Source organism: Cnephaeus nilssonii (genome assembly GCF_951640355.1).
Source record: "Cnephaeus nilssonii genome assembly, chromosome: 19".
In the NCBI taxonomy this organism is placed as follows: Eukaryota; Metazoa; Chordata; class Mammalia; order Chiroptera; family Vespertilionidae; genus Cnephaeus; species Cnephaeus nilssonii.
The window spans coordinates 24,439,966-24,452,336 of record NC_137090.1 but is presented as its reverse complement, the minus strand read 5'-3'; the positions used below and the strand labels follow the sequence as shown (position 1 = coordinate 24,452,336).

The 12,371-nt window shown below is 43.6% G+C and overlaps 1 protein-coding gene across 1 annotated transcript in view; it reads right to left on the bottom strand.

The window, feature by feature from the left end:
* Positions 1 to 7,552: 7,552 nt before the first annotated feature.
* Positions 7,553 to 12,371, bottom strand: part of TEX14 (testis expressed 14, intercellular bridge forming factor) — a gene marked incomplete at its 5' end in the record, with an annotated part of 74,091 nt that continues 69,272 nt past the window's right edge. The window contains 4 exons of the mRNA XM_079796794.1: positions 7,553 to 7,715; positions 8,658 to 8,709; positions 9,948 to 10,054; positions 11,994 to 12,086. Of these exons, the coding sequence (XP_079652920.1) occupies positions 7,679 to 7,715; positions 8,658 to 8,709; positions 9,948 to 10,054; positions 11,994 to 12,086 (289 nt within the window). The 3' untranslated portion in view covers positions 7,553 to 7,678. The remainder of the gene's footprint in view (positions 7,716 to 8,657; positions 8,710 to 9,947; positions 10,055 to 11,993; positions 12,087 to 12,371) is intronic.

The window sequence follows — 12,371 nt, the reverse complement described above, 5'->3', positions numbered from 1 at the left end:
GCTCAGGGAGCAGGGCTGGACAAGAAGTCATGGCAGAGGGGGTGGCAGCCGCATTTCTGGCACCTCCGCTGCAGCTGTTCCGTTATCTGAGCTCAGGCTGTCCTGCCCCTCCCCCGACTAGTTCTTCATCTGTAGTCGTCAACTGTCCATCCTGGGCTAGCCCATGGATGAGACCCATTAGAGGCCATGCTAGGCTTTGGGGAAGAAAGAGAGATGAGAGAGAATGGAGATAGGAAGAGCTTGGACTCTCTTATCAAACATGGGCCAAGAAGAACTAAAGTATTTAGGGGAGCAATGCACTATGAAATCAGGACACTGCCAAATTCAGGACACAGGGCTGCTGAGAGCAGAGTTCACCTTGTGGCTCTCCAAGGTGAGGACTCAAATAGTGTGTAACCCAGAAAAGTGTCCCCTTTCTGGAATGCCCTAGGCTGGAGAGGGGAGAGCCAAGTAGGGACCAATCCAACCTATGGCTTCCCAGACAGCTTTCCCATAGGACGCTTGGAAGGATTCATCACTTGCCAGAATGTCTCTACCCTTTCTCTCCAGGGCTACAAATTCCCCTCTGGGGAGATGCAGCCCTGGAGGAGTACAACTTGGCAAGTGGAACACAGGCTAGATTTCAGCCCCTGCTTGCCTGCTCTGCCAGGTGCCCTTGTGCAGCAAACACCTGCCCAACAATAGAGAACAGCTTTCATTAGAGGATAAGACAGGGACTTGGGTAGGGAGAGCACAGGGAGACCGAAAGTTACTTCCTAGGGGCATTCTTACCTCCTCATCTGTCATAATGGAGATGTAGAGGCCAGGCATTCCCAGTGGGCAGCAAATGGAAATCAGAGAGTGCCAACAGGAAGGGAAAAAGAGAATTTTACTGAGGATGTGCAGTGGACTCGGCCATAACATGGCCCAAGTCCCCTCCTAGTGCAAGTGGCCCAAATGTCAACAGCTAGCATTTGCTGAGTGCTCATCATTGCCATGCACCATACCATGCTAAGTGTTTTACATGTCATAGCTTGGTCAGTCTTCATAAGAACTCTAAAAGGAAGCCATTGTTCCCATTAACAGATGGGGAAAAGGAATTATTAGAGAGGTTAAATACTTACCCAATGTCATAGTTAGAAAATAGTTGTTGGGGGGGGGGGGGAGAGGTTAATGAGGAGAAAGGGGGACATATATAATACTTTCAACAATCAAGATTAAAAAAACAAAATAGTGGACACGGGTCTCAAACCCAATAATATGACTCCAGAATCCATACTCTACTAAACTTCTACTTCACGGAGCTTTGCTGTGAGGCAGGGCTGCCCTTCTCTGCTGAGGGCTCGTGCTGGTTGGTATTGCATTGCATTCCCGGGGCTCTCTCTTCCCTAGGAACTTCCTGATTCAGAGCCCTGGCCTCCCTCATGCTCATGGGGCTGGAGCATATTTGGAACACAATCCTTGTAGCAGGAACTCGTTGCCACTAAGATTCACGTTTAAGGGCTGGTCCTTATGTTCCCTCCCACCACAGAAGTCAAGATACCAGGGGAGTCAGGCGGGTCACAGGCCCTGAAGACACTTAAGGACTTTAAAGTTGGCTCCAGACCCACTGACCCCTCAAGGCGGAAGCCCAGACATCCCTGGAGATCTTTCTGGGCAGCAGCCAATAAGGACCTCCCAGGCCCTGGTATAGGGGTGTGAGTAGGGTTCTGAGGAACCAGACACACATAAGGAGACCCCTTCAACCTGAATCAGTGTGGGGTCAGCCCTGAGTTAGACTGTGAAGCAGGTAAGTTGTTTTTGGTGGGGTTTGTTTCTTTATCACATGATAGGTAACATCAGCTAAGCTGAAAGGCCATGGACTTACACTGTTCTCCATGCCTACTATTCTCCAGTGACTACTTCCCATTATAAGAAGGCTCTTGAACATGAAAAAGGTTCCAAGTCCCAAAGGAATAACTAATGGTGGCAAGATAAGAAGTTCCTCTGTTCCTTCAAGTCTAAGTCCCAGCATGCACCATGTCCTAACAGACCTAGCTCTGTACATACATCAAGGCTACCTTCCCACCTGTCTTCCTGCTTCCCAAACCCCCACAATGAACCATGGGAGGGAAAAGCACAGACCTTTTAGCCACCAGATGACACGATTGTACATTTCCTCAGAGACATCTGAAAGTAACAGAGATTGGTATGTTTTTTCTCTCTCTGTGGAATGCACACTCCCTGCCCCTCGCTACTTAACATCTCCCTTTCTAGATCCATATTTCTCCACCCAAAGATGCCCTCAGCCTTTGATCCTCTCCAAGAAGCTCCTCTAGTCTAGGGCTAAATGTCACACTCCTACTCTTCCTCTCCCTTTTCTCCCAGCCTCTGTGCCACTGTTAATGCCTTTCCCCTCTTGGAAGTCTTAAGTCCATCTGTGCCTCAACGCCTCCACTTGTTTCCAGAATATTTACCAGAGGACCTTATTCTCTTTACTAGCTCTTACCAGTCCTCACCCCAGCTCAGTACTTCATGTCCACTCTCAGGAAGCAGCTTCCCCACCCTGCAAACCACTCTCTACTACCTTCCATGGAAAGGTTAAGCGCGTTGCCTGGAAGAATCAATGCCTGACGCCGACCCAAGCATCGTCATCGATGTCATTAGCTTGGAGCTCAGAGAAGCTGGCGGGGAAGGAATGGAGCAATGGGCTCAAGGATGGGTCTAGCTTTGGCACTGGCAGGAGAGCAGCTCTAAGGCCCAGAATGAAGAGGGGGCCTTCCCTGCCCATGTCCCACCTCACTAAATCGGGGTTGCACCTGGGCAGTCTGCTTCTTCACATACCCAAGAAGAAAGCACTAAACCTTTGAATGGGTTGTTTGGAGGTGTGCTTGGGAGCCTGTGGCACTTCCCTCAATCGTGCCCAGCTTGGAGGCTCCGTTGGTGATTGTAGTGGTGGTGGTGGTGGTGGTGGTGGTGGTGGTGGTGGTGGTGGTGTTGCTGGTGCTGGTGGTGGTGATGGACTTGCCTTCTCTCGCTGGAGCAGGTCGTCACAGAAAGGGCTTGAGTCCATTTCAAAAAAGGACAATGAATAGTCCACGGGAAGCGGGGATTTAGGCTCGAAATCAGGTGTTGTTGGCCGGCTTTGAGGCATTTCAATGTCAGGATTGAGTAAGGGCCACCATGAGCAGTCAGGCCCATACTTAGGTAAGGACCGAGGGGGTAAGGGGCGAGGGGTCAGTTCCACTTTTGCATGAGCAGAGTGACTTGGAGAGGGTGCTGAGGACATGTAAACACTTTCTGAGGGTTTTTGGGTACGCTGCTTAGAGACAGGTTCAGGAGATTTGTGGGGGCTCTCATACACTGTCCGAGGTGTCACACGGTGAGCTGGCTGTAGTCCTGAGCATATGGTGACTCTGCGGCTGGCCTCGTTATCTCCTCGCATTGGGGACTTCATGTTGTCCTCCACTTCTGCTGACATTAAAACTTTTGGGGAGGGCTTCGTTTCAGTGTGGGCAGACTGCTTGTGGATAGATTCAGGGTCTATACGCATAGAAACTCGGTGTCCACCATCCAAATCTTTAAGGATAGAGAGTCTGAGGGATGATTCCACGTTCTTGTTCCTATGCAAGGGCTTGGGTTCTATATAAATTGAGTTGTAGTGACCCATTTCAGACTCTTGGTCAGGGGTCCTTCTCTGAGCTGTCCGAGGGTCTGCATAGGTGCGGCTGTAATAAACCGCTTCAGACTCTTGGTCAGGGGTCCTTCTCTGAGCTGTCCGAGGGTCGGCATAGGTGTGGTTGTAATAACCCGTTTCATACTCTTGGTCAGGGGTCCTTCTCTGAGCTGTCCGAGGGTCTGCATAGGTTTGGCTGTAATAACCCGTTTCAGACTCTTGGTCAGGGGTCCTTCTCTGAGCTGTCCGAGGATCTGCATAGGTGCGGCTGTAATAACCCGTTTCATACTCTTGGTCAGGGGTCCTTCTCTGAGCTGTCCGAGCGTCTGCAGAAGGGCGGGTCGGGCTGGAGGCTTTCCTTGGAGATCTGATCGCAGTCGCAGTAGCACTCTTTCGGGTGGGATCAGTTTGGACTGCTTCATCCTTTGGGCAAACCAAAGGCCTACGGGGAACTCTGACCCCTTGTGGGTACTGGACCTTGGAGGGTGGGTCTTCTGGTAAGATTTGTGTATTATCCTTCTGGTCTACAAAACTCAACCGGCGAGAGGATTTGGCATCTGGGGTCGAGTAACGATTAATGTCATGCCCTGCCTTGCTCTCACCCCTTCTTCGTGGGGATTCCTCTCTGTGGGGACTACTAGTCCGCTGCATGTGAACAGCATAGGAAGATGGTGGCTGAGTTTGCTGGATCTTTCGGTGAAGAGAGGAATGACGATATGCATCTGATTTTGATCGGCTCTCAGTTCCTCTAGGGATGGGTGCTCCAGAGAAGCTGGTTCCTGGGAGGCTAAAGCGGTGATCGTCTCTGGGAATGATGAAATGCCCAGGTTCTGATCTTCGATGGATAGGAGGGCTCATGGTGATTACAGCACTTCGGTGGGTCGAGGCAGCAATGGACCCACGTCCCTGATGAGGGTTTGTGCTAGTTATCTCAGCCCCTTTCTGTGTTGAAACTGTTACTTTAGTCCCAGTTTTATTTGTCTTGACCATTTGATAGGTGGTGCCCCTCTGGGTAGAACCCATATTTTACCGGCTGGCTTGTATTCAGGATCCTAATGAAGCCTGAATATTTACCCTCAGTTTTAAAAGCTGTTCTTGCACTCCCACAAAAGAGGCTGTTGTTCTGAGAGTGTCTCAAACAGTCCCCTTAGCTACCTGCCCAGTGATGTCATAAAGGAAGGAGCTTCCTATTAAACATCCTGGCAGACAGCCACAATTCTTCAGAGAACCTCAAGCAGTAACTGCAAGGAAACTGGATGTCTTTGGAACTGACATCAGCAAAGCTTTGACTAAATTCTTAGCAAAATCAGGATTTCCTGGTGTATAGGAAAGCTCCATGCCCTCCCCTACTCTCCTGAGATTCCATTAATTCCCAGAGACTCATACAAGGCAAGGCTATTCAAATAAATCCTGTTGTGTTAGCCCCAGTCTTAATTAGGTGCAAGGTCCAAATTTGTCCTAGTTTGGTTTTGAACTACACTGTATATAAGTAAAAAATATAGAGTCCAACCTTTTCCAGGTTTTGTGGGTGGTTTGGTTGACCCTGGGGTAAAAATTCGGGGTCATAAATTCTCACATTCTTGGCCTAGGAGTAAGGATAGGATTTGCAGAAAGGACTTGGAGTTAGTCATTGGTTTCAGTCATAAGTGGCAACTTGTGCACAAGTTACTTGGCTTACCTGAGCCTTGGTTTCTTCACCTAGAAAGCTCTGTCTGGTAGGTGGGCATTGCACAATGCTAGTGTCCTTTCTCACAATCCCTTTCTCTTAGCTATCCTGATCAGCTGGACCTCTGGTTCTTTATTTGAAGAGTGACTTCCAACTTGAATATCCATTTTGGATAAGCAAGAGTCATCTTTCTCTCCCGTTCACATGCTTCTCTTTGTGTCTTTCTCTGTCTCTCTCTCTTTCAGACACAGACTCTACCATATCCATCATCTATTTCCCTATTGACTCTGAAGGGTCATCACAGTTCTAACATGGTCAGATTCATTGTTTCTGGATCTTTAAATTCAGCCTAGATTAGAGACAAAGATGAAACAAAAAACCACACATTTTTAGGTAGTGGGGATCTCAATAGATTGAGAAACTTTGAGCTACTGATATAAAACGTTAGAATGTAAAACACTAGGCTAGTCACTATATCTTTTTTTTTTTTAATAGAAAAGGATAAAAGTGGGAGAACATTTATAAGTCAGTTATTTTGAAGATACTACGGGTAAACCAGGTTGAAGTATTGATTTATAGTTATTTGTTAGCTTATAAAATTGAGACTGGCTTACTTGAACAAAGCTTTCCTATGAGATTATACTTTTTAAATAAGATGGTTTACTGACATATAACCTTTAACCATGAGACTATAATGTGTATTTGTTGAGTTTTAGGAGTTCTCTCTGTTTTCTGAATATTAATCCCTCATCAGATATGTGGTTTGCAAATATTTTTTAAAATATGTTTTTATTGATTTTTAGAGAGGAAAGGAGAGAGATAGAAACATCATTGGTCGGCTGCCTCCTGCATGCCCCCTACTGGGGATGAAGCCCACGACCCAGGCATGTGCTCTAACCAGGAATGTAACCAGCAACCTCTTGGTTCATGGGTCGACACTCAACCACTGAACCACACTGGCTGGCATGATTTGCAAATATTTTCTCCCATTCTATGGGTTGCCTTTTTACTCTGTGGATAGTGAAATTTTAAATTTTCATGAACTGCAACATGTCTACTTTTTCTTTTGTTGCCTGTGCCTTTGGTGTCATATCCAAGAAATCATTGCCAAATCCAATGCTATAAAGTTTTCATCCTGTTTTATTTAAAAGAGTCTTATTGTTTTTGGTCTTAGGTGTAGGTCCTGGTTCCATTTTGAGTTAATTTTTGTACGTGGTGTTAGATAAGGGTCCAATTTCATTCTTTTGCATGTAGATACCCAGTTTTCCCAGCACCATTTGTTTAAAAGATGGTCCTTTCCCCAAGGTCTTGGTACCCTTGTCAAAAATCATTTGGCCATATGTGAAAGGGTTATTTCTGGATTCTCCATTCTATTGTGTTTATCTACAGGTCTGTCTTTATGCCGATATCGCATTGTTTTGATTACTATAGCTTTGATACCAGGAAGTGTAAGTCCTCCAGTTTTGTTCTTCCTTTGCAAGATTATTTTGGCTATCCAGGGTCCACTGAACTTTCATAGGAATTTTAGGATTGGGATTTTGATATTGAATCTGTAGATCACTTTGGGCAGTACTTACATTTTAAAAATAGTAAGTCTTCCATTATATAAATATGGGATGTGTTTTCATTTATGTCATCTATAATTTCTTCCAGCAATGTTTTGTAGTTTTCATAGTATAAATGTTTCATCTTTTTGGTTAAATTAATAAGTATTTTATTATTTTTGGATGCTTTGTAAATGTTGTTTTTGTACTTTCCTTTCAGGTTGTTCATTGTTCACGAAAATGCAACTGATTTTTGTGTATTGCCTTTGTATCCTGCTACTTTGCTGAACTCATTTAGTCTAACAGGTTTTTTTGTGGAATACTTAGGGTTTTCTACATATAAGCTCATATAATCTGAAAACAGAGATAATTTTTCTTCTTCCTGTCTGCTGTGGTGGTTTCTCTCCCAATAATTAAACACATCTTACACAGCTAAAAGCTAACTGCTATTAAAAGTAAACATTTTATTACATAACAGAAGTACAAGTTTTCAAAAATCTATGTCAACAAAACCAAAGCCATTCTGAACACAGAGATTTTTACAGTCAACAACACTACCTTTCACTATTCAGACATCTAACTGAAAACAAATGATTACAACTGCTGTGCTGAAATAAAAGCTCAAAATATATCTCTGAAAAACAGAAACAAAAACAAATGGTTACATGTGCTATAAACAGACAGGACCAAGTCTTCCTGTCTATTGTGGCAGCTGAACAAAGTGTGAGTTAGGGATCCATAACTCTAATGGTGACTGAAGCAGACCCGGGAGAAGGTAGCTCACAAGCAGGTGCTCAAACTCGGACCAGGAGTCCATCTATGATCGGGTTCCGGTCAATCTGACAAATCACTCTGATCCAGTACGATTATCCTGTGTGTGTGTTTTTTAAAAACAAAAAAGGGAGTTTTGAGTTGTTGTGTAAATTTTTAAAAAACACAAAAAGCAGCCTCTTTCTATTCAACTGAATTTAAGGGAAAGGAATTTTTATTTCTTTTTTTTTTTAAATATATTTTATTGATTTTTTACAGAGAGGAAGAGAGAGGGATAGAGAGTTAGAAACATCGATCAGCTGCCTCTTGCACACCCCCTACTGGGGATGTGCCCGCAACCAAGGTACATGCCCTTGACCGGAATCGAACCTGGGACCCTTGAGTCCGCAGGCCGACGCTCTATCCACTGAGCCAAACCGGTTTCGGCAATTTTTATTTCTTTTAATTAAAAAAATGTATTAAATTTATTGACCCGGCCACGTGGCTCAGTGGTTGAGCATTGAACTATGAACCAGGAGGTTACGGTTTAATTCCCAGTCAGGGCACAGGCCCTGGTTGTGGACTTGATCCCTGATGGGGGCCAGAGGGTATGGGAAGCAGCCAATCAGTGATTCTATCTTATCATTGATGTTGCTATCTCTCCCTCTCCCCCTCCCTTTCTCTCTGAAATCACTAAAAAATATATTTTTAAAAAATTTACTGGAATAACATTGGTTAATAACATGATTTTTATAATCAAAGTAGACATGCTCAACTGGGGTATCATGGAAATGCAAAATGACTGCAAAGCAATTGATAGCATCTTCTGGACTCCCTCCATCTAAAACTGTTCTGCTAATTCTACTGATTACTTCACCAAAGTTACTGTTCATTTTACCTTATGTTTTAATTAAGTATAAACATTAATGTTTTAAAAATTGAACAACTTTGAATTCAAATCTTTGTCACTAATGTTTATTAAGATGCTGATAAATGTTTAAAGTCTGCCCAGGTTGTTTAGAAATAATGAACTTTGACCTACAAACATCTAGTCTCTCATTACCTGGATGGTTCTGACCAACTCAGTCGCTTCCAAAAACAAGGTTTCAGTTCTTCTTGATGAAATATAGGAGAAAGAAAAAATAACCTGATTACTTGCTAGGTCAAAGGGTACTGGTATTCAGAAGTCACATTAGTACTCTCTCTAGTTTAAGGTGAACTGTTTTACCAAGATTCTTCCTAAAAACAGTTCATTGGTTTCCTCTTCTAACATTTTGCAGTTCCCTGTCATAGCTATGGACACTATGATGCTAATTCATAAAGCCTCTGTATTATATTCTCAGTAAACTGAATACTAGCTCAATGCTCACACACTCTGGGCTCTGTCCCAGTCAGGGTCCTGAAGGAAACAGAATGCAATCCCAGGCCCTTCAATGAAGTGATTACTTAGAGAGATGTAGTCAGAGTTGAGGGAGCAAACAAGGGATGGCAAGGCATCCAGTGACTAGCAGCAGTGGGAAGCCATTATCGCTCCTAAGTCTGAAAGAACTGGAGGGTGGAGGAAGGGCAGGATGGTTACTGGAACCCAGTGAGAGCTGGAACTGGGAAGAATGGGCTGTGTTTGTGGAGGGACACCACTTCTAGGCAGAGATGAGTGCTGAATTAGACCGGCAGGGGGAGTAATACCCCAACTGCTCTCCTGCCCTTTGATATGCTGGTGCCTCCCACTGGCCAACGGGAAGACAGCTGGCCAGGAATCCCAGGAGGTGCAGGGTCAGCATCCTGGGGCACAAAGCAGAGCAGGGAGAGCAGGAGAATTCGAATGGACTGGAGAAGGATGAAAGGGATACCTGATCTGAAAGAGTTAATGTCTCTAACTTCCTGAGTAGAAGGAACTTAAATATAGGCAGGCATCATTTGTGAATGGCATTTTAAAGCTCTATCAAATTGTTTTGATATTAAGGTTAATTTATACCTTTCACATTACTTGTAGACTCCTTTTAAATTACACAATTTATGATTTCTTATTGGATTCTGCAGTCTGTGTGTGAGCTAAATTTAGAACTCTTTTGAAGGTACTAGACAGTTAGAAGCAAAACATCTTTCCAGACAATGTGCAAGATAAGGATGATGAGACTGGCCGAAGGCTTGCTTTAGACATGAAATTGGATGTTATTACTGTTTTGTGATGAAGACATGATTAGCAATTAACAGAAATCCTGGGCTGAACTATAGGGAAAATGTATATGACAATTATGTATAGCATCTGGAAAACATTTCTAAGTAACTTTGATGTTCATCAAAGCCCAAGGATTCCCAGCTACACTGTAAATGATTATTCATTCATACATACCTTCTTTAGAAGCCCCTACAAAGCTCTCTGATGTCCTCTCTGGCTTCATGCCTTCTTCCACTTTCCTCTTCTTTTCACCAACTTCTTGATCCTTGGTATTTGTCTCCCTTCAATAACAATGATTTTCCATATCAAAACATATACACAATAGCCAGGGGAACAGGACTTACTCCAAAGGAAACATAATAATAGCTAGCACTAATGGAGTGTTCCCTATAGGCCAGGCATCGGTTCAAGGGCTTTAATAGATATTAACTCAATTCTCATCACAACTATATAAGGTAGTTATTAAGTGATAAGGAAACTGAGGCACAAAAGTTAAATTACATGCCTAGTAAGCCCTAGAGCTGGTCTGTCTCAAATTCTGCTCTCAATCACTAGGCTATATTGTCCCAAAGAAAAAAATCATTTCACTTATGTTGTAATTGGTGTCCTTTTACAATAAGCACTTCATTACCCCACCTTCATTTCCTGAAACTCTCTAAATTGAAATATCTAATTAAAGTATCTAACAATTTAAGGCCATGTTTATCAGACTAGTAAGCAGAAAACATCTCTCCCACTCAACTATAAGCTCTTAAGGGCAGAGACGCCCCATCCCTCTGCACCCAGCCCCTAGGCACAGCACTAGGATCGAGGTAGGTGCACCACAGATGCTGGCTGAACCAAGCTGGCACTGTTCAGATATTTCTCTTCCGTTATATGTAAATGAGAGAGAAAATAAAGCCTGGTAGGGTGAGAAGGACTTTTTCCTCCTAACCTCTCATCACTAATAGGCTCTAGAGTCCACAGCAGGCCTTCAGGTTAGCTTCTACCTCTGTCCAAATGCCTCTGAAACTAAACTAACAGTCACCAGCCTGTGCTTGAGGGGGAGGAGCTGTTGTTAAAGTAAGTGTGAAGGCATCTGTTTTCTCTGCCAAATAGCTATGGCTATGAGAAAGTTTGGGCTTTACTGAATAAAACCCCCTTACACTGCAGTTTCTAGTCACTAGCTCGGTCCTTTGGGGCAGAAGTGAGTAAGTTGACTCTCTTTACTTTGCGATATTTCAGGTATTTGAGGGGAGCTATCAAATTCTCCACTCCATCTGCTCTTCTCAGGCCGAGCTTCCCCGGCTCCTTCAGCTGTTCTCATATGACATGGTTTCCAGACCTGACTGTTCAATGGCCATCCTCTTCTATTTGTGAGTGCCCCTTTTAAAATGTGATGCCCAGAAAGGAACCCTACTCTGTGTCATGCCAGTGTGAGGCATTACTTTCATCTGGTCAATACATTTCTGTCTACTCATCATTAATGCTGTATTGACCTTTTCATTTTTATTTTTCATTGACCTTTTTAACAACTGCATCAAACTGAGGCCTCATGGAGCTGCTGCCCATGCCTTCGTCAATAAGAATTTCTTGAATTCTTACTGCCTCAAAATGCCTGCTAAATACTGGGCATATAAAAAATAAGACTCACTCTCTCTTTCTTTCCCCCCTTCCCTTCTCCCTCTCTTTCTCTCTCTAAGTAAATAAATAAATGACAAACTTCCTGCTTTCAATGAAATTACAGTGAGTAGGATCTTCCAATAAAAAATTCCACATTAGGTCAGATCTCTCACATTCTGTGCTTTTGGATCCAAATGCTCAGCTTCACCTTTAGAGAAATCTAACATTTCTACCTGTCAAGACCATTTTGAATCCACAGTCTATCACCTATCACATTTGTATTCATTTTAGACTTGTGTTATCTAAAAATCTGATAAGTGTGCCTTTTTTATTTAATCAAACAACTGATGAAAATGTTGAAGGTGACAGGGCCAAGATATAGCAATCTTAGAGGCCTCTCCCTATACTGATATCCATCTGTTAATCAATATCTTGAGTACTATGGATGTTTGGAGGAAGATGGGCAGACAGGAGTCAGGGCTGGCTTATCTACAGCAATGTAATGCCATCACCTGACATTCATTCCTCAAAAAGGCAAGATGTTTTTTAAAAACTAAAATCTAGTCCCCCTTCCAGAGAAAGAAGAAAACGATCCCCTGATGGAGAACAGTAAATAACCTTGCAGAGCCCTTGGGGAGATCCTGTAGCACTGTGATGTCCTCAGGTGGCTGTAGCCATCTTTCCAGGTCCTCATCGAGAGAAGAGTGAGCTCTATCCAAGGGCAAGCAAAGAGAATTGAGACAACAGTCATTTCCTGTCTCCCTCCAGAAGGAGCCAAAGCACTGTACAGTGCGAAAGGACCTTCAAATTTGTGCTTTCATTACACATATAAGAAAATGAGAGCTCACTGAGATTGTATGTAGAGTTGTAGAGGTCACCTAGACCCAATTTAAATGTGCACAAAATCCTCCTTTAAGCCTCTTGACAAAAAGCTTCAGCACCCATGAGATCAATACCTTCCAAAGTCTGATGCCAGACTGTCTCAATTCTTTTTTT